This window comes from Helianthus annuus, chromosome 12 (assembly GCF_002127325.2).
Source record: "Helianthus annuus cultivar XRQ/B chromosome 12, HanXRQr2.0-SUNRISE, whole genome shotgun sequence".
In the NCBI taxonomy this organism is placed as follows: Eukaryota; Viridiplantae; Streptophyta; class Magnoliopsida; order Asterales; family Asteraceae; genus Helianthus; species Helianthus annuus.
Genome location: NC_035444.2, coordinates 95,130,242 through 95,152,599, shown reverse-complemented (window position 1 = coordinate 95,152,599; position 22,358 = coordinate 95,130,242). Strand labels below are relative to the sequence as shown.

Here is a 22,358-nt window from a genome sequence, read left to right as displayed (position 1 = left end):
ATTAATATGTTTTGCTTCATGTACCTAAAAGTTTAATTACCCATATTTCGAAACAGTGTAACCCCCAATTTAAATCTCATTTATAAGATGAGCCAAAACCTTTTTATATAGATATTTTAGAAACATCTCACAGTTGGTGGTTCACGTAATTTGTGGTCAAGCTTCGTAATAGGCTAACACCGACCCATTGAACGAAATCAAATTGGAACAAATCAATTTGCCAAAAGACTAGTATAACTCAAATCAAATTAACAAGAATGAATTATAAAAAAAAATCATATGTCATTCGTTTGAATAAATAGAGTTGATCTGTGGGACACCACACCACATGAAGTATAACTCAAATTAAAATATGATTTTATGATTTTATTTTTAACCACTAGAGTAGACAAATCAGTTGACTTTAATTTCTAGACAATACATTCTTTCTTTTATTATTTACCTTTTTAAATGCCGTCATATATATACATATAAAAATGCAATACAAAATTTAAAATAGTGGCATGCACATGTTTAATATATCATAATCTAAGAGGATTTTTATAAGGTTACCTTTTTTCTCAAATGAGGATCCTTTTGCAAGGTGTGGATTTCACATCATCCAGAAAAAGTGACCACCGTGTTTACAATCCTTACAGGTGATTCGGGTTTGTGTGATGTTGCTAGCGGCTACAAAAACAAGGCTTTCGGAAAAAACACCGTCGTGCTGATAACGTGTTGTAAATCAACGGTCTATTAGCAACCAGTATATAACTCTAATAAATATGCGAGAACAAGATTATAAAGATCATGTAGATAACAAGAATATGGAGAATAAGAGAACATGAATTCTTATACATTAAGGTATCATCATGCAATACAAAGAAACCTATATATATAGGGTTCTTACATTAATACAAAGAAAATGAAGAGATGGGAGTTATGATATAGATAGTCATCATAATATAGCTTATTTATAACAGAACCATCTTAATGTTCTATAAAGGAATACTTTTAGCAACATCCATAATTTATATAGTTTATAATTTCATATATATATAAAGGTTTTTATAGAGAAAGTTATCATAACAGCTATGATTTAAGTCATAAACGAATCACTTTTATAAAATAACTTACTACTTACTAAGTTATAAATAGCATTTGTTATGACCAGAGACATGTGACTTTCTCATTGATACCAACTAGTGTTTGTAAATGACGCGCGTTGCGCGAAAGGCATTGGTGTTTTCGATCGTTAGGTATGGTGGGGCGGAGGTTTGGGGCATGGGTTGACACGTGGACTTCGAGCCCCTCGCTGGTAAGTGACGTGTTGGGTCGGTATGGCGGGGCGTGGCTAACCCGCGTGGGTTGGCCAGTTTTATAAAAAATTAAAAAAAAAAACCTAAAATTAAAAAATACACACAGAATTAAAAAAAAAAAGGCTAAAATTATTGTTAAAGTTCCTAAAAATTACAAAATTCTACAAAAAAAGGATTACAAAATTAAAAAAAAAAAAGCCTAAAGCGTTAGGTAGATTTCGAATAGGGCGAGCTTGTCAAACGGCTTCCGCTCCTTGCCCCGGAACTGGATGTTGGCCACCGCCACCCAGTCTTCGTGACTTATATCACCGCCCGGGACGCTATCGTAGTAGGCTTTAAAACGGTCGAGCTTTGGTCGTAGCTCGCGCCACTTGTGTTGGCACGCGTTTAAATTGTGCCGGTCGTTCCTCCCCACGTTGTGCCGGTAGCTAGCGAAAGCTTCCCGCCAGTAACGGGTCTCACCGGGTTGGCGGCCCTTCATAGCGTTGTGCCGGTATCAAGTGTGGGTAGCGGGTTCGGGTAGGTGGAGTGAAGGTTTGGGGTAGCGATGTGGACAGGCGGTGGGGTTGGAGGGTTTTATAATGACTTGGGTGAACCGTTTGGCTTGGCCAAACGGTTATTTTTTTAAATTTAAACCTAGCCGCTATGGCCTAGCCAACCCAGCCAATGAGAGCCGGCCACGGAGGACCGCTAGGCATGCTCAATGTCCGGGCTGAAACTCCCGTCCAAGAGGCCACACCGAAACCCAAGCCCACCCAAGGTGGTGACTTGGGCATTTGTACTCAACCCTCGCCCCATACTCATAGTCTAATAAATAAATATAAGAAAATCACATAATAAAGAATTACTTTTAGTTTTATCATACATATAGATTTATTTATTTTTTATTTTTTTGGACAATTAATATTTGTTTTATCTGTAGAATATATTTGTATACACAGTTTACTCAAAGTGACAGGTTGACCTGTAAAATCGGAAATTCATATAACAAAACTGAACCGGTTTTCCTGACGCATCACCGCTGGTAATCTCCGTCGTAGAAACCACCGTTTAACCAATTCACATTTCCGTCTAACCGCTTTTCTCCTCCGCCGGAGCTCCCAAGTTGATCTACAAATCGAGGATTTATTCCATCTATGTGAGTGATCAGATCTCCGATCTACACAATGTTCGCATTCCGTTAGATTTATCGTTATTGTTGTGTGATTTTGCTTGTTTTCAGTTTATGCAAACAGAAATCACAAATCAATCAACTAATTTGTTTGTAACTTACATATGACTCATCGTAGATGCTGTTGTTATATCAATTTGCTTGCGAAACCTAAATAATTCATGTTGTGTATTTAGATGTATGCTCAAAGTTAGTAATCAAGTGTTATAGCAGTAATGATGATTGATATAGATATGTTAAGAGCTTATGTGCTATTTTGTGTTGTTTTTCTTTCGGATATGCGTAAACTGTATTACTTCTTTTCGATACAGCATAGATAACTCATATGCATTTATTTATTTATTGTTAGCAATGAATGTAGTTTCTGAATATGTGACTTTCTGGTGCTGTTGATATACTCTATCGGATCGTATTAGCGGTCAAGTTTTGACTTCTAATGTGTAACTTTTGATGAACCTTGATAACGACATTAAACCCTTGTGGACTTTTGTCATGTGCAGAATGGCTTCAGAATCTGAGTCATCATCTCAACCTCCGACTGAAGTCGGTGACGTTAAAACTTCTACATCCATGGTCTCTGACCAAACCAACAGTCATGCAGTTGATTCATCTTCCGTAGAATCTACACCTATTGTATCATCTTCCGATGAAGTACCAAATTTCCCCAAACCTACAATGCCAGAACAGAACAATTCACAGGCTGGATATACCGGAAAATGGGCCATTGCAAGAATTGCTAGTGGATTCGGTTTGCATTTGGCTCAAAAAACCCCTGTAGGAAATGAGAATGCTAGCAGCGTGTCTCCTAGCTCTCCGTCAACTGTTCTTCACTCGGTTGGAAAAGGTTTAGTTGACACGTCTATGGGTGCAGTCAAAGCAGTGCAAGTTAGGGCTCGCCATATGGTCTCCCAAAATAAACGTAGATATCAGGAAGGAGGGTTTGACTTGGATTTGACTTATATCACTGATAATATTATTGCTATGGGATTTCCCGCTGGTGATCTAAGCTCCGGGATTTTTGGATATTTTGAGGTACGCAATCGATAAACTCAACGATCAACGACAAATTTAGACAATTTAGTCTAGGCACCCTATTGTCTTTCTAGTGAATGTCTTAAAGCTACAATGCAGGGATTCTACCGGAATCATATGGAAGAGGTGATCAAGTTTTTTGAAACTCATCATAAGGTAACCTTTTCATTAGGTTGCTAATATCATGATTTTCATTGGTTAATAATCATTCAAAGAACACTAATGATTTTGGTTAACAAAGTAAAACTCACTGTTTTACACTGATTAAACTTGCTAAGAAATTATAAATTATCGAGTAAAATGTCATTTTCGTCCAAAAGTTTGTTTTTTCGCATCTGGATCAAAAGGTTTAAAATCTTGCCATTTTCCATTTTTTAACGTTAAGTCAAGGCTATTTTCGTCTTTTTACCTATTTAGGTGAGGATGGAGTGGGGAGAAAGTCAACATAGGTGGATCTTTATTTATTATAGTGTTTTTTATTTTAATAAAAATGTCTAAAAAGACGGAAATGCCCCTCATTTAACGAAAAAAATGGATGGAGTTAACGAGTCGGATGAAAATGGAAAGATTTTAAACCTTTTGGATCTAGAAGCGGAAAAACAAACCTATGGACAAAATCACAAAAGTGGCCAAACCTCAAGGACGAAAATGGCATTTTACTCTAAATTATCCCATAACCTCCATACGGTTTCATTGCTGAAAACTTGATTTCCAATTTCCTTCTGCAGGATAGATACAAAGTGTATAATCTTTGTTCAGAAAGACTGTATGATGCTTCACTCTTTGCAGGAAAGGTACGCTACTTCTAATGAATGTTCATCACACGATAACCAAAAATGATCTTTTAGTCGACATATTGATGCAAAAATCACAAGTTTGAACTAGAGCTAATATAAGGGATACATTTTTACGGTCTAGACAAAGATAAATTATATAACTAAAACAAAAAACTGATCTTGCAGGTTTTTCATCTGACTGCAGGTTGCTTGTTTCCCGTTTAACGATCATAATTGTCCACCGATTAACCTAATACCGTCATTCTGTCAAAGTGCTTATTCATGGTTAAAGAGTGATATTCTTAACGTGGTGGTTGTTCATTGTAAAGCTGGTAAAGCAAGGACTGGCTTAATGATTTGTAGCCTTCTTTTATTTTTAAAAGTAAGTTTTTATCATCACCGCATATCTTTAACTGATGCTGTTGTCATTTGTGATGCTTTAATAATATATTGTTTTGTAGTTTTTCCCGACAGCACATGAGTGCATCGATTACTATAACCAAAGAAGATGTGTAGATGGGAAGGGATTGATACTTCCAAGCCAAATTGTCGGTTATTTACTACAACAGAACCCATATATTGCTTGTTTAAATTTCATGAGAAAGTTAACTAATTTAAGTTATTTCATTTTCTAGCGGTATGTGAAATACTTTGAACGCATCTTGGCGGATTTCAACGGTGAAAGTCCACCTGGTCGGAGGTAAATGTCACGATCCTTCTATTGTTGACTGTTGGATGGGCAGGTTGGGTAACATGTCAAAACTGGTTCAGGTTGAAACGGGTCATTGTTTAATAGGGGACCAGGTTTAGATGGGTTGACCCACAAACTTTTTTGTCCAGCTGTAAACAGAACTTGTGCTAAATAGAAAAAACCATTTCGGATGTGGTAGGTGAGTAGGTCAAGGTGCACAAGTCGAGTTAAGGCCTCAACCCGAACCGGATTCAAACCGGGTTGGGGACTTGGGAGACCAGAGAACCGAATCCTTGGAAACCAATTTGGTTTGGGTTGCGACCAGGTTGGGTTCTCAAACCAAGTTCAACACTATTGTTCAACCCTATTAATATAAAATTCTCAAAAATAAAAAATAAACATAGATAATTTAAAAGTGTATACTTTATTTGTTTTTGTGATATTATAAGGAAACTAAAACATAATTTCATGAAAAAAAAAATAACATTACAACACGAAATACAATGTTGTTTTACTTTTTTTAGTCTTATCGGTAGGTTCGATAGAGGAACAACCCATATTGACGAATGAATGCCCGCTTTTGATTTCATAGCGTTTTGGGCGCTTTTATTTTTTGCGTTTTTGAGTGTTGGAATTTAACCAACACCTTTAATACATACTTATACTAACATTTGGGATACAAAAGTCCAAAAAATCGACATTAAATGTACTATAACAGTCACAAAGCCGTTAGGTAATAGCTAGTTCAGTGCATTTGGACGGGTTTGCGATATCGGGTTCACACCGGGTTCTCAAACCGGATTGAGTGATCGGGTTGTGAACTGCCGGGTTGAAACCGGTTTGATTGTGAAATACCCTAACCAAGTCCTGCCCTACGGGTTGAAATGGGTCCAAACCGGGTTGGCGAGAGATTGGTTCGAACCAGGTTCAAGTCGGGTAGGGTTGTCGGTCGGGTTCGGTTCCTAACCACGGGTAGGCATTAAAATTGACTTAGGGTGACTTTCAGCTCGTTTACCTTGTTAGACCCATTTGACCTGTTACCTTTTTAGCTACACTATTTGAGTAAAAACAACTTAAATCGACCCATTTAAAAAAGTAAATTGGTTGAAACTATCACCTCGATCCAATAGACACTAAAGTTACTATTACAGGTGCATGCTGAGGGGATTCCGGCTTCACGAGTGCCCTTATTGGGTCAGACCTTCAATTACCATATCCGATCATAACGGTACTTAATGATGTTTTAAGCCTTATTTCTCCCTAATTTCATTATGAGTTAAGCTCAGAAACGCTTTTAGCTTTCTTTCGCTATAGTGTGCCCAATCTCTTTGACATATCTAGTTCATTACAGGAGTTCTATTTACAACGAAAAGGCATCCAAAAACGAAGAATCTTATGGTAATTAACTATAACGCATATTTTCTTGGATGTGCCCGGTGTGAATTTCTGACATGACACGAACCTACATGGAATTCACGGGTTTAGGTTTAGTCTAAACTGGTTTGGGTCAGTTTCAGGTTGAACCTGCGAACCCATTCAGCTAAACGGGTCGAGTTGGTGGGTTGACCCCTGTAACCCATTTATATTATATTATATTATATTATATTATATTATATTGTTTACAATATGTTTTATGTCATAAATTAAAGTGGGTGTGTATTCTATACCATAATTAGAACTTAAAAAAAGAAGTTGACATAAGATTTTATAATTTAAATGTAATTGTATTATATACATTTGTCTTTTTTTTGTATTAATTTTTTTTTATATATTAAAAAAAATTGGGTTGAGCGGGTCGTGTTCAGGTTGAACCCGCCAACACGACCTGTTTAGCACCCCTATGCCCAAGTGAGAACTGCTTTGTTTTGGCCAGCTAAGAAATGCAACCGCTTTTGCAGCCCGAAGATTTTTGGATTCGCGCCCCGACAAAAGGGATTGTGGTATTTGCTCTACCTGGGGAGCGCGGTCTAACAGAGTTAACGGGCGACTTCAAGATCCAATTTCATGATCGCCAAGGAGATTTTTACTGGTAAGTAAAGATAATTTGTTTGTTGTGGACAGTCTAATTATCTTTTTAACTAATTCATTAATCTTCTTTGTGTCTTCAGTTGGCTAAACACAACAATGATGGAAAACAGGGTAATTTTGAATGGTTCCGATTTTGACGACTTTGACAAGGTTTGTGTTTGTTTACATGACAAAACTCATGACCAGATGCAGATATGAACAAAACAAGTTGACTTACATCGTTTTCCATGTTTGACCAACTGTAATTTCAGAGAAGACTGCCGGTTCCCGGATTCAAAGTTGAGATAGTGATGATAGATTATGACGGTACAGTTCCCGAGAAGTACAAAGCTAATGAAAAATCTAACTTAAGCTCCGCTGATTGTTCACCGTCATACAAAGATTCAACCAACTCCAGTCGAAACAAAGCTTCTAACGACCAAGAAAACGACGACGTGTTCTCCGACAGTGACGATGAGGACAAACCCGTGTCTGCAAAACGGAGCTCAATCTCTGGACCACCGCAACAACAGTCTGGGAAGATAGATGCAGATGTAATAACTTTAAGGAAAAACATCCAACAACTTTCCTTAAACAGCAAGCAACAGTCCACATCAGATAACAAACAGTTTGAGAAACCGAAATCAATCCCTAATTTGGATTCTGGTGATATTAAGGCCATTGCTGCTGATGCTTCTGTTTTCTCCTTCGGAGACGATGAAGAAGACGAAGACTTCTAATTTCTCTTGTTTGTTTTTAAACTCATTTCAATTTTGTCTTTAGTACTAATAACTAAATGTTGATTCTATTTGATGATGAAACACTATGAATGTTGTTAAACTTTTGCTTTTGACATCTAATAATTTTTTTGTCTTTTAGACTTTGCTTAAAAAAGAAAGAATTACAACAATAAACTAGTTTAGAAAATGTTACAAGAATAATAATATCCAAAACTGAAACCCTTGAGAAAGCCTCGACCCCCAAAACTTCAAATTCCGGATTGTTTTCTTGCTTGAGAAACTATGATCTTGTGTAACATTGATATTTCTTGATCTCGATCACTTAACTGCTTCTTTAGAGTTTCAATCTGGTTAATATAACCATCACAATTATTACATACAACGATCTCTTTTGGTTCTGGCGTCTCCCCGTCTGTCTTTAACTTCTTGGGCTGAGTTGGAGTCTCGTCTTCAAGTGGCCTCTTATTTGATGCCACCTGGATATTATTATTATTATCGTCACCATCTTGGACCATCTTCCGAACATACAAATCACCAGCCACACCTGAATCCAGTTTAAAAGAAACTAACTTCTGCGGTCGCCCAGATGAATCCTGTTTACAAAAGCAGCTAAACATCAAAAACGAGAAATTAAATAACTAATTGTTGAAGCTAGAATAAGTGTAGCGGCATGCATACTTTAAGCTGGTCACCAACAAGGCCCTCGAAAGCTTCATCAGCCGCATGTTTATCTTTAAAAACCGCAAAAGCGGCATACTTGTCTCCTCCGGCTTTCTTATTTGCCTGCAAGCAAGTTGTTCACACCATTAGCTGATAATAATGATGAATTAAAGCAAAATGGGGATTAAATGATTAATTAACCTTTAACTCAACGGTGAATTCACCAGGAATAATTTCAAGTAATTTTTCTCCAGATACGCAGATTGGTATGCGGTGACAAAGTAACTTCATTGCGTCAGTATCATGTACCTGTAATAATAATAATCCAGATTTTAGTCAACGGGGTAGATTTTGCCCGAACACCGCAAACATTTAAAAAAAAAACTCACATTGTTTTGATAAGAAGGAAGAGTGTTGTTATCAACTCCCCCGTCTATTTTGGCAAGTACAAGTTTCATCGCGGCCCGTGCATCCTCCAAACAATTATGTGGAGCACCTTCCTTCCGAAGTTCATACCCTAAAACCGTCTGCCAAAAAACGAGAAAAATAAAATAAATTATAGATGGATCTAAAAATAGCTTAGAGAGTTATAATGCTAGTAACCGTGTATTTAAAAGTTCCATATGTTCATCAAAGATCAAAAACCAATATACAATTTAGTGATTTGAGACTTGCCTTACACAAGTCATTTAACGATGGTCGTTTAAAATTGGAACCGCTCCAGTACTTGAAGACAAGAGATGTATCAATTACTCTTGTGTGGTCTACCTTGAGTGCTGCAGTAAAAAAAAAGGAGCTAATAAATATAGGATAAAAGTTGCATAGGTAACAAACAAAATGGTAAATTTTCAGGCGTTGGGTTGACCAAAACACAATATAATTTCAACATTAATCCATTTTTAATAGAACAATTAAAGAGATTTTATGCATTGGTATTATATGTAACTTCAAACGTCAACTTAGTTACCATGTAGATCATTATTCAGACTGTGACCAACCAGTATGGTTCCTCTCGATAGCAATTTCTTCATAGATTCCTATTAAACATAATTTGTCAATTTAAAAAAAAATAATAAAAAAATAAACAGTTTCAAAGCTCAACCCACCTGTACATCTTGTAACGAGCAAGTAACGTGTTCCAGGTCTTTAGCACTAACCCCGGTTATATTCGTTCTATAGTCAACGACCACTTTATCAGGTTTAACAAGTTCATCAAGTTGGACCTACAAAAAGTCATTAACAAACTAATCATAATAACTTCTAATTTTACAAAACTATTTGACGACATGAAATGAAAATACCTTTAGATCACGATCCACTACGCAAACCCTAACCAAGGCATCAGTGCCATCTTCACACAGTACCATCTCACAATCGACGGCAACCAGGGCGTTACATCTCGTTTCTTTTAACTTTTTTCTATTCTTTGTAAGGACCCAACCCTACACCACGGGTCAAAATGTGAATTGTTTTCCATGTAACGAAAGTTAAGATTAAATATCTCTACTAACCTCTTCATGTGATGGAAATGAATAATTTAGTGCATAGTGTGGATGAGCAACCGTCTTGTGAACGAGTTCCTGTAATTGGCACGTGTAACACAAAGTTAGATAGTAACAATACAAAATTATTATACCATTAAGGCATCAAGTTAATCATTTAGTTATTAGTCCTCAACCAACAAATTTAAATGTTTGAGCATGTCTAAGTTAGCGCCTAAATGCGTTACAAAGTGCAAACCACAAGGAACATCCATGTCATTTTAGGGACTAAATGCGTTACAAAATGCAACCCACAGGGTCCATCCGTGTATTTTAGAAAGCTAGGGACCAAATCCAAAATTTTGGTAAACCACATGGCCGTTCACGAGGTTTTGGGTTTGTTTCTTTCCGGACCCAACAGGTTTATACTTGACTGGCGTTTCTTTAACGTTGAACTTTACTTATAAATGGGTTGATTAAGATTGCATCTTTTTTTTAAACGGGCCAAATACTTGTTTAGTTCTTTTAGCAAATTATGGAACAGATTAAATGGGTGGAGTTGAAATGGGTCGAAAGCCGTCCATCTATTTATAATGCATACAACCTGATAAATCCGTTTGTTCAAACAATTATATAAACTGTATTTTAAGAGTAATCGTAATTAATGCTTGAATTATCCATACAAAATCGATAATGGATAGGACAGGTGTCTATGTTTGCAGGACAACCACAACACAGCTGGCCCATTTATTTAAAACTGACCCGTTTCAACCTGAATTCATCTCATTGAACGCTTTCCTAGTAGTTATACGAGCTTACCTGCATCTGTGTGCAATTGTCTCTCGACCTGTTAGCTAGGAAAAGGATCTAACATTTAAAATTCCCCTTCAGGATGCTCAAAGTGCTATAAATGACTTAACTGGTAAGCGTTTAGTTATTTTCTTTCGAGTAAAATGCCATTTTCGTCCCTCTGAGGTTCGGCTAGTTTTGCGACCTTCGTTCAAAGGTTTGTTTTTCCGCATCTGGATCCAAAACGTTTGAAATCTTACCAATTTCATCCGGCTTGTTAACTCCATCCATTTTTCTCCAGTAAGTCGGGAGTATTTTTGTTTTTTTTTTTGTAACTTAAAGAGTAATTCGGTCTTTTCACTTAAGGACTCACTTGTACATAAAGTGAAAAGACTGAATTGCCCTATAAGTTAACAAAAAAAAAATACCCTTGACTTAACGGGAAAAATGGATGGAGTTAATGGCAAGATTTAAAACCTTTTGGATTCAGATGCGGAACAAACCTTTGGACGAAAGTCGCAAAATTAGCCAAACTTCAGGGAGGAAAATGGCATTTTATTTTTTATTATTTTCATTTGGAGCTGTAGAATATTCCATCATTATTTATTCTTATCAGGGAAGTGGCTTGGCAGTAGGCAGATCCGGTGCAATTGGGCTACCAAAGGTGCTGGCACTAGCAGGCCTCCGATTCTAAAAGTGTGGTGGAGCTAACAAATGGGTCTTCAGGTATGCAGTAGAAATAACTAAATTGCATAGCTATCAATATTTAATTTATTTTGTTTTCTTAAATTCAACCTAATATGCATATTTATATTTGCTTTAATTCTAAAAAAAAAAATTAATCTTTTATTTATATTAATTTTCAAGCAAATAACACTTAATGTATATTAGTTCTCAAGAAAGAACATTTAACATATTCAAGTTCCCAAGAATCATAATCTCTATTGGCATGTGGCTGGCTGGCTGGCTGGCTAAGTACATATGGCTAGTCTTTTTACTGGTTCAGTTGTGCAGGCAGGCTAGTTCAGACTTTAGAAGCCAGTAGAAAGCAAGCAGCAACCAGAACAATCCAAAAACACCATTTATATGCATATGATCTATACCAGAATCTATGGAAAGTAAAAGCAACATTACAGTTGCAACATCCAATTCATGGGATATCAACCCACTGAATTTTGAATCTTTAATTAAAAAACTCTAACCTTAATCTTATTATGATATCATATTTTATTATCTTCCCATTCGACCCGGCCCAAAAACTCTAACCTTAATCTAACTACCAAAAAAGGAAAAAATCCTGGATCCGCCACTGATATTAACCAAAAAACAACACAAACAGACCTGTTCAGGAGACAGTTTATCCGTCTTCTTCTCGATATGCTCCATGCTCTCATGCTTTTCAACCACCTTATCAAAAAACTGAAACAAAACATCCCCATCATCATCATCATCAAAAACATACCCGAAACACAAAACAAAGTTCCACTTGCCTTCAAATCATCAACATTACTAAAAGTTTTCAAAAAAGCAATCAATGCATCAGGTGCCCTTCTTGCAGGATCACTCAAACTTTTCCCCAACTTCTTATCATAAACACTCAAAAACTCCTTCCATCCTCCATTACTACCTTCCATCCCTTTCTTTTGTGCCAATTTCACAATGTCAACCAGAACCTAACAGTTTAAAGTCAAAGTCAACAACACCAGATTAATGTCAAATTTAAGGATTAAGATTGACATCAGTGGATTCATGATGAAGAATTAAGCTTCCAATACTATGTATTTCACAAAAAAATTTACAAATTTATCAGCAATTATGCAATAAATACAGAAAAATAAATGGTTATGAAGAGAAATTGACGAGTTAAAGACATAAATTTACCTCTTTTGGGGCTTTTTCTATCTTCTCCATTGAAAATGCTGTCATTTGGGTTCTTGTTAGTTGTAATTTTGAGAGCAAATTTTTTAGGGTTTGTAGTGCCCTAGGGTTTATAGTGACGTTAACAACGACTGTTTATTTGGTGACGGCGTTCTGTAAAGGGCTTGATTTTTCGGAGGTAATCATGGCCCAATGTTTGGTTTATGAACTGGGCCGAAGTTGTCTATCGGGCGTTTATTGGGTGTTGGTTTAATTTGGGCCACGCAAATGTATATGTATATTTTACATATTATACATATCGGGTTTCTTTCATAAAAAATGTGCCCCTCGAAATATCGGGCCCTGGCCGGTGGTCTTCCCCGCCCACCCTCAGGGCCGGCCATGGATGCACCCACATCTAGCTCAGTATTAGATTATCAAAATGTAAGTTAAATATCGTCGGACCTAACCTAGGCAAGCGTTATAGCGCTACATTTAATATGTAAGGACAGGATTCCCGTAACATGGACATTGGACTTCCTTAGGAAGTCCCATAGATCTCTACTCTGATGACGTTTTGTTGCTTAGTGATATATAATTAAAGCCTAATAACTTAGCCCATAATACGCTAGCCGACATATCCTAACTGAAAAAAAACAAAAAAAAAAAAAAATCTTATAGGGGTCATTGAAAAAAAAATATCTTATAGGGGTCACACCAAAGAAATCTTAGAGGCAATTATTACAATTATATGTTGCATGTTGGCTTAATTAGACCCCTTACGCTAGTCACTCACTCATCGCCTTCTCTTACGAAGATTTTTCTCAAACTATATGCTTTTGATACGTGTACTTTCTTTTCATCAACGAGTGACTTGAATGTCGGAGTGACGTGGCTGGTTAAGTCTTCAAAAACATTTTTCAATATTGCATATCCCATAAATGGTGATCAACTTTGGATTAATCTCCAAGCACTCATTTTTAATTAAGTTAAGAGCATTTGAATGGTACACTTGGTCATCAGCTTGAACCATGTTGGAAAATGACACCTGTTTTATAACACCTTTCAAATGGCTTTTAATCAACTTCGCATACTAGCCGGTGATAGTGTTTACAGGAAAGAAAAAATAGCAGTTAAAGTATGCACCAGAAATCACCATGTATGAATGCAGATTTTTAGTCTAAGGCATGCAGCTACGTTTTTATAGTGTCGAAGTAGTTACAGAAACAAAAATACACTCTTGAACCCACGAAATGGATCTGTGCCTTCCCTTGTTTCAGCTGCTGTTGCCAATGAGCAGCATTGCCTGTTCCCTAAACTTGACTTTTGCGGTTTCACAGGTTCTGGATCTAAAATGATTAAATTTGACTTTGCATCTGCAAATAAGTCAAAGTCAAAGTTAGTATTGGATGGCTTGGAGCTTATACTCCTAATTTCATCAATTCGAGGGAAGCTCTTTGCTTTCTTTCTTATATGTTCAAATATATTCTCTCCAGTTGGTATTTTGGACCGAATGTGTTTGTCTGGCTCACTTGATTCTTCACATGGATTAAAACCTTCGGTCAGGTCTAAAAATTCTTCAGTGTCATTGAGTGAGTGCAAGCTGCCTATCGCGTGTACGCTTTCTTATAAGACTTAATGTCTCTTCAGATGGAGGATATTCGGCGGTTGGTTTGGCTGCCAAAGAAGGTAAGCTTTTGGCTTTTTCACGTATGTGGTCGAAAACGGTCCTTTCAGTCACGATTTTGCAATCATCATCATCATCAGCAAAAGCAGCAGCATATTCATCATCATTGTTGTTCTCAACAACAGGCTCACCTGTATAAACAGATTGTTGTTCTCAACAACAGGCTTTTCAAAATTACGGTTTTGATTGCGTTTTAGTTTTTTTTTTCTAGCAAAACTCTGGTAGTGTTTTTTTAATTGGTTGAGAAATATCCGACCTATCGCCTCACAACGTATGGCTAATGGAGCAGGCTCAAGTATGGGATTAGGCTGGCGAGTGACATTGGACGGGATTGAAGCAGTGGGCCCAAGTATGGGATTGGGCCAGCACCATGCTTCTTCAATTCTGGAACAGGTCTTCTCTCTCTAGGAGATTGTTATGTTGATTTGATTGATTTTGGGCTACCCATGGTTATCTATTTATTATGTGGGCTAATTTTGGAGTATTGTAAAGTACGGGTTTATTCGGGTTTGTTTTGATTGAGCGGGCTGCGAGTATGGGTTTTAGAGCTTGGGCTTGGAGTGCTCTTTTTGGGCGTCATGGTCGTGGGCTTCTTACACGCTCCTATGGGCTTTATGGTTTCTGTAGGAACTAGGTTCACGTTTTCAATAAAATAAATTACAAAATATATAATAACGAGACTCTTGATATTTGTGGGAAATTCTTCTAGTACAATACCGGTTACAAAAATAAATAAACGAATATAAAATACAATTTAATTGTACCAATCTTGATTCAAGTCGATGTCTTTAGAAGAACTTCAACCGCACCTTCTTGTACGAAACTCCGCTGCAAGACAAGCAAAATATCATTGACAGTTGTGGCTGAGACACGTGTTCAACACGCTTCCCTTAAAACAGATTCTGCGCCTCCTCTCAGACGGTTCTGTCTCCCAGGGTACAACAACCGGAACAGTATGTGTACTGCCGGAGATGGCACTCGCGCCCGAGATAGCATCGGGTGTCATGGTGTTCTAATTTATGTGGAAAATAAATAAAGATAAGTTGGTGATGGTAGAAGAATTAGAGAGTACTCCTCTCTAAATTCTATAAAGCTTTGTGAATAAATAATCTTCTCTAGTATATCTCTTTCATCTCATTTTTTCTCTATTTTCTTTCTTGTATCCAACAAAGAGTCATAAGTTCCTTTAAAACTAAAACTCCATATTTAATTTCTATTGTTTAAAGACATTTATGACAATAAAAACCTTCATTATGAGTCAAAAAGGATTAATTTCATGTTAATGTCATATTAAATAAAATAATAAGACATAATAAAACTTACATCATGACTCTTGAATAGAGATTAAATGTCATAAAACCACCAATTTATGACAAAGATGAATTTATACTAGAGTCACCAAAGTTTAGAAATATTCTCTACAATCACTCAACTTCGAGCATCGATATTCTATTCATCTTAGCTCTATTTTGGACATAGTTTGATTCATTATTATGATCCTCTCACCACATAGAACACAAACCCACTAATTATTATTTATAGCACACATATATAAATATAATTATTGATGTCCAAAATATTTAGTGAAAAACTCATTTTCACTAAATTTCCAACAATCCCCCACATGAATGGAGATCGATTAAAACACACAAAATTCCCCGATGAAACCTCGACAGTCGAGTATTGCAGGATAGGTAGGTTTTGCCTTTGAACCTTCCTTTGTGAAGCACACTTAGTCTACTAGGGTTTTGTAGACGTGATGTCCTTGAACAACCCCCCATTTGTGTAAACGACAATATACATTCACACAATACTTTCCCTAGCCGGGCCATCCCCTCATTATCGTGTCCTATTATGGTCCTGGAACACTAGCCTGGTTCTGCGAGAGCTCTAGGATTGCGCACCCCACAATGCCAATCGAAGCGACCCTACTTCTCCCTCACATAGGTGATTCCTTTGAATCATTAAAAGCATTATGGCTTACTATGATTTTCACAAATCAATTAGCCATATATTATGCTTAGCCTCACAACAATGTCACTGAATATTATAGAAATGGACTAGGACGTATTTAAACACCCTTTTATATTTTTAGGGGGATATATGAACATATACACTAGCTTATATATAAACATATATATTAGTTATGCCCCCACAGTGACTACCCTTTGGTTCATGATTAAGTTGTCCTATTGAACCTAGATCTTGGGATCTCCAGTCAGCTAGGTTAGGTTTCCCTCATGTCCCTTTTCCATGGGCTTTAGTCTCATTCCACAACTTGATCTCTTATCAACCCACTGGTTGTTGGATCCAACTTTATTTGTTGACTTCGCTAAGTCAACAACAATAGTTTTCAGTTTAGATCAGTTGTCCTAACGTGTTCTTGACTCGCTAGTCACTTTTGCCATTTAGTCGATTCATAAGACTTATAACTCGTGATCTCAACCTGGATCCAGTTATGTACCTTGTCTTTAGAATGACATGAAACTCAATTCATGGCTAGACACGTTTTCACCATGCCTTTGGTGTGTTATGACTGACATCTTACTAGATTTTGAATCTAACCAATTGGCATTCGAGTCCAATCTACTCGATTGACTCCATATAACCATTGTGTACTCCACTTGGTCATGCGTTTGCAATATATGCAAGTCACCCCCATATTTAAGTGTAATTGGATAGCATCCAAATGGGGCGATGAAAGATTCTCCCTTTCATTTCGAGTTTGAGAAAACTTCTCAACTCCCATTTCCATATACAAATGCAAGTCACCCACATTTAAGTGTAATTGGATAACATCCAAATGGGGTGATGAAAGGTTCTCCCTTTCATTTCGAGTTTGAGAAAACTTCTCAACTACCATTTCCACATACCCTAAAGGGTTTGTTTCTTAAATGGCTTCTCCCCCCACATTGCTTGCATTTTAATTAAGTTTGAGTAATATTACTCTTGATGACTTTTAGACTCGCGTGATAGGATAAAAATTATCCATATCTTTTTGTCAATGCAGTCATCCAATTATATTACTCTACTCAGATTAATATTGCTCATAAGTGCTTCTGAGCTATATGAGTTCTTCATATATGAAGTTATTTATAGTTTTGTTTTAGCACAAAATTCGTTATTATGTCATCACATATTTTAAATGTTTAAAGTTAATTTAATCTCCGTCAAGCATATAAATTAACAAGTATTAGTCTAGCATGCTTTAGACCACAATACTCTAGCATGTGAACGGAAGATGCATCATTCCGATTCTTCACAGCCTTAAGAGATAACGCACTATCTCTTCCGAACATTCGTTTCTTAGTTTAGACACAATAATGAAATTTTATTTCACCATTCCAAAACCATCGGTTTTAGGAAGGTCTCAAAACCATAGTTAACTCCATCCATTAGGATCATAACTCATTTGCTTTTTTATATCCAAGGCTTCACCATTGACTTCCTAAGGACTTAAATATAAGTCTTAATCCAAGTCACTTTGATGAACGATCTTTGTATAAAATCACTCCAGTCTTGAGATATAGTCAATTAGATTGACTCTCAACAACAAGGCATTCACGTATACCTATAGTGATATATACATTTACATTGTTGTTTCAATAATACCATGTATTGGGATACTCTCCCAAATTGAGGACCAAGCCTCCACATAGTTTAAACAACATTGATGATGGTAGAAGCATCTACAAGTCCATCACTATTGTAAATTTCCATTAATAAATTTTCTAAATTTATTAAAATCATTTACAATAATAACATATATTTCTTTCATATATTATATTCTTTGAAAACTTACATATGCATTTCCATGTTGATGCTCTCAACATTAGATGACATATCTCGTTTTCGTGCATTTCATCTCAAACCATACACCACGTTTCTCACGACGCCGTTATGCATTTGATGTTTGATTTGTGACTTATTACATAAGTCATGATCACAACCCGCTCGTTGTGTCCGTGTAAATTAGTTTTTACACTTTATATCAAAATGTGTATCCTTTTGACAACTTATTAGTAGTCCAAAATAAAGGATACACCAATGATATCTAAACATCAAATCCTAAAGTGTTATTATTTTCAATACTTTAGAACGAAATAAACGCAATTACATCATTCTGTCATGTTTTGAGGTACTCCCTCAATGGAACACGTATAACTTGTTTCGTCTTGAAACTCTAAACTTGAATAATCACAAGTTGTCCAAAATATAAAGTTGTTTACAATTAACTACTCGCAAGTAGTTGTGCAACTTATTATATTTATAACAACATCGAGTTGTTTTTCACCAAATAGTCATTCCGAGACTATTATATGGTTGAAGACGTTATACTTCTCGTGGAAGTATCGAATCACTTGTAATTCTTAAAGACATGTTTTATTCGTTCAAAACATTTCTCGTTTTTGCAAGTGTTTTAAAAATAAACTATATATTTATATTTTGATTACAAATCAATACCATAAACCTTATAATAGTTTATTTAATAAAACAGTTTCAAACTCGCTCGTTTGAAAATAAAACGAATACACATCGTTTTAATAATTGGTTTATCATATTCAAACCGTTTCTAACCCGCTGTTAGATAATAAACGATTACCAACCATTAAAATGAGTGGTTTCTATGATAATCAATTCTAATACGCTAATTAGAATTTAACTGTTTGACAAACATTCAAAATATTCAGTTTTTATAAAGTAAACCGTTTCTAACGCGCTCGTTAGAAATAAAACGAATACACTTATTCTCATAAGCCAATTTTAGTTTATTTAAATGAATATTTTCTAACACGCTCGTTAGAAATAAACATAAACCTTTTCTAAGACGCTCCTTAGAAAGTAAGCAATTGTCAAACTCTTTAAATCGTCTCTAACACACTCGTTAGAAGTAAACATAAACATTTTCTAAGACGCTCCTTAGAAAGTGAAAAATTGTCAAACTCTTTAAATCGTTTCTAACACGCTCATTAGAAGTAATCGAAAAAATACTATTTCTAATACGCTCATTAGAAATAAACAAATACAAAACAGTTTTAACATTTATGTAAAAAACCATTTCTAACTTATTTGTTAGAAATTTAAAGGTTTAGACGAAACCGTTACAAGGTTAATTGTTATCCATAAATTGTTTCCAACTCACTCGTTAATAATTATTTTTTTTTTGAACGGTAACTTTCTTAAGGTATTTACATCCCCAAGTCGGGGACCCTAACCAAGTCTGCCCCAGACTTACGTTGTCTTAACCGGATCCGCGCTGGGAGTGGTCAGACTTGGCTAACGGCGTTCGCCCGGAAACCGTACCGCCTCCACACGAGACACCTCGCTGGAGTAACGGCCGGATTAAAACCGGGGCGGCTGAGGCTCGAACTTGCGCAACATTGGCTAACAAGCACTTACCATCATTGTCTGGTCCCCACACCTTTACTACACCCGGGAGTCGAACCGGAGTCTCCAAGGAAACAAACCGGCCCAACTCCCAACTGAGCTGGGGTGGGGGATTCGTTAATAATTATTTGCAACAATAATCTTTTCTAACACACTCGTTAGAAAATCTGACCGTCTTTTAAGTAGTTAGGTTTACAAAATCATCGTATCTAACACGCTCATTAGATATAATAGATGATATTAAACCTTATTATTCTATAAAATTCTAACACACTCGTTAGAGAATTAAACGATCATTTATTGCCATAAGCCGTTTTTGGCCTATATAAAATAAACGTTTTCTAACCCGCTTGTTAGAAAAAAAAATTGCCAAAGTCGTTAAATCATTTCTAACACGCTCGTTAGAAATAACTTATTACAGTTTTTTTTTTATTTTGAAGTTTATAAAAAAACTATTTCTAATATGCTCATTAGAAATAAAAATACGAAACCGTTTTAACATTTATGTAAAAAAACCGTTTCCAACTTGCTTGTTAGAAATTTAAAACTTTAGACGAAACCGTTTCAAGATTTCTTATTATCCAAAATAATTGTTTCTAAAATCTTACTAAAAGAAATTAAACGTTACAAACACTTTTGTAATTGGTTACAAAATAAAATTTTCTAATACGCTTATTAGAAAATTTAGTATTTCAAAACATATTGAAATACATATTATTTTGTATATGGTTCAGTTTATTAACAATATTACAAAATATATAATAACGAGACTCTCGTTATTTGTGTCAATGATATTTTGCTTGTCTTGCAGCGGTGTTTCGTACAAGAAGGTGCGGTTGAAGTTCTTCCAAAGACATCGACTTGAATCAAGATTGGTACAATTAAATTGTATTTTATATTCGTTTATTTATTTTTGTAACCAGTATTGTACTAGAAGAATTTCCCACAAATATCGAGAGTCTCGTTATTATATATTTTGTAATTTATTTTATTGAAAACGTGAACCTAGTTCCTACAATCTTAAAACAGATTCCGCGCCTCCTCTCATACGGTTCTGTCTCCCAGGGTACAACAACCGTAACAGTATGTGTACTGCCGGAGATGGCACTCGCGCCCGAGATAGCATCTGGTATCATGGTGTTCTAATTTATGTGGAAAATAAATAAAGATAAGTTGGTGATGGTAGAAGAATTAGAGAGTACTCCTGTCTAAATTCTATAAAGGTTTGTGAATAAATAATCATCTCTAGTATATCTCTTTCATCTCATTTTTTCTCTATTTTCTTTCTTGTATCCAACAAAGAGTCATAAGTTCCTTTAAAACTAAAACTCCATATTTAGGCCATGGGGTATGGGGCTTGGGGCTTGGGTTGGGGCGTGGGTTGGGGTAAAACGCCCAAGGCACCACCCCGGGTGGGCTTGGGTTGGGGCGTGGTCCCTTGGGGCTTGGCTTTCAAGCCGGGCGTGGGGCGGTATGGCCAAGCGAACTGGCGGAATATCATTTGCTCACCCCGCCACGTCAGGCGGTCACAATGCAAATTTTGAATTTTAAAATTCAAACGGCCCCCCCATACCACCAAACCGCCACCTCGGTCTCCCAACAACCCTCTATATATTTGTAACCCCCACCCACTGGTCCCCCCATCCCACGAACCGAAACTCCACCGGCTACCCCTTCTCTTGAACCCGCTACCCCACTGGTCCCCCCATCTCACGAACCCAACACCGCTGTGGCATCGTGGACCCATGAAGAAGAAATGACACTCGTCACTAGCGTCGTCGACGCTATGAAGGGACGGCCACCGGGCCAAACAAAATACTGGGTGGAAGCATTCGCGGCCTACCGACATAACGTCGGTAACGACCGCCACAACCTCAACGCGTGCCAACATAAATGGCGCGAGCTACGGCCCAAGCTCGACCGTTTCAAGGCTTACTACGAAGCGGTTCCGAGCGGCAAGTTGAGCCACGAGGACCGGGTGGCGGTGGCGAACATAGAGTTTCGAGGCAATGAGCGAAAGGCGTTCGACAAGATCGACCTTTTTGAAATTTATTTAACGCACTAGGTTTAATTTGTAATTTTTATAAATTATGTAATTTTTAGGATTATGTAATTTTAAATTTTAATGAAGTTGTAGGTTTTTTTTTATAAATGTTGTGTGATTTTTTATAAATTTTTTGTAATTTTTTTTAATTTATGCCACCGGTGCACCCAACCCAACCCCAACCCACGCCCCACCATACCCCGCGGACACGTAACCAGGCGGTGGGGGAGCTCCAATTCCACATGTCAACCAATGCCCAACCCAAGCCCCACCATACCCCATGGTCTTAATTTCTATTGTTTAAAGACATTTATAACAATAAAAACCTTCATTATTCATTATTATTCCAAGTTGTGTAATTATTTGTTAAAATAATAAATATTTTAACTTAAATTATATTTATTAAATTTTGGAATATTAGTTAAAATAATATATTTTAACTTATCACATTTATGCATTTGTACATGTATAATTTCCCAAGGGCGGGTGTATTTATTCTCGTATTCTTGACCTTGTGTATTTTTACCAAGTATCGGTGGCGTATTCTGGTGTGTATTTTATACGTACGAGAATACGTATCTTTATTGTATTTATTAAGTATCCTTATACCTAATTATTGTATAAACTTTTCTGGAATATTATTCTAATAAAAATTCATCAATATATATTCTCAAAATATATATTTTAAGAAAATCTTACACAGAAAAATTATTTATAATTTTTTCCCTTGGCAAAAA

General features: G+C 36.4%; 2 protein-coding genes and 1 long non-coding RNA gene across 4 annotated transcripts; 2 read left to right on the top strand and 1 right to left on the bottom strand.

Moving 5' to 3' along the window:
• The first annotated feature begins 2,236 nt into the window (after window positions 1–2,236).
• LOC110891142 (phosphatidylinositol 3,4,5-trisphosphate 3-phosphatase and protein-tyrosine-phosphatase PTEN2A) lies at window positions 2,237–7,853 on the top strand. Its single transcript, XM_022138810.2, has 12 exons — window positions 2,237–2,436; window positions 2,970–3,501; window positions 3,601–3,657; window positions 4,230–4,295; window positions 4,483–4,659; window positions 4,739–4,825; window positions 4,913–4,977; window positions 6,120–6,196; window positions 6,320–6,366; window positions 6,867–6,997; window positions 7,077–7,146; window positions 7,248–7,853. Exons 2-12 carry the CDS (start codon window positions 2,971–2,973, stop codon window positions 7,713–7,715), a joined length of 1,776 nt encoding a protein of 591 aa, XP_021994502.1. The 5' UTR covers window positions 2,237–2,436; window position 2,970; the 3' UTR covers window positions 7,716–7,853.
• On the bottom strand, window positions 7,765–12,684 carry LOC110891143 (small RNA degrading nuclease 1). 2 transcript variants are annotated; one of them, XM_022138811.2, is made up of 12 exons: window positions 12,527–12,684; window positions 12,136–12,318; window positions 11,987–12,064; window positions 9,887–9,955; window positions 9,677–9,817; window positions 9,482–9,598; window positions 9,343–9,412; window positions 9,051–9,151; window positions 8,765–8,902; window positions 8,577–8,684; window positions 8,394–8,498; window positions 7,765–8,308 (listed from the first exon to the last, which is right to left on the bottom strand). In XM_022138811.2, the coding sequence occupies exons 1-12, from the start codon at window positions 12,569–12,571 to the stop codon at window positions 7,964–7,966; spliced, it is 1,500 nt and encodes a 499-aa protein (XP_021994503.1). In that variant the 5' UTR covers window positions 12,572–12,684; the 3' UTR covers window positions 7,765–7,963. The 2 variants fall into 2 exon arrangements, with proteins under 2 accessions (XP_021994503.1, XP_035836583.1); XM_035980690.1 differs by having other exon boundaries at window positions 9,343–9,400.
• Window positions 10,224–11,323, top strand: LOC110891144. Its single transcript, XR_002565062.2, has 3 exons — window positions 10,224–10,277; window positions 10,748–10,778; window positions 11,262–11,323. It is a non-coding gene; the product is annotated as an uncharacterized LOC110891144 (long non-coding RNA).
• Window positions 12,685–22,358: the final 9,674 nt, after the last annotated feature.

Bases quoted from the DNA above. Each gene is read 5' to 3' on its own strand.
- LOC110891143 (XM_022138811.2), bottom strand. From the start codon at position 12,571: ATGACAGCATTTTCAATGGAGAAGATAGAAAAAGCCCCAAAAGAG. The intron at 9,818-9,886 runs GTTAGTAGAGAT...CCCGTGGTGTAG, and splicing joins CATTTCCATCACATGAAGAG to GGTTGGGTCCTTACAAAGAA. The intron at 9,152-9,342 runs GTAACTAAGTTG...TTTTTACTGCAG, and splicing joins TCTGAATAATGATCTACATG to CACTCAAGGTAGACCACACA.
- LOC110891142 (XM_022138810.2), top strand. From the start codon at position 2,971: ATGGCTTCAGAATCTGAGTCATCATCTCAACCTCCGACTGAAGTCGGT. The intron at 6,197-6,319 runs GTACTTAATGAT...AGTTCATTACAG, and splicing joins TACCATATCCGATCATAACG to GAGTTCTATTTACAACGAAA. The intron at 6,998-7,076 runs GTAAGTAAAGAT...TTGTGTCTTCAG, and splicing joins CGCCAAGGAGATTTTTACTG to TTGGCTAAACACAACAATGA.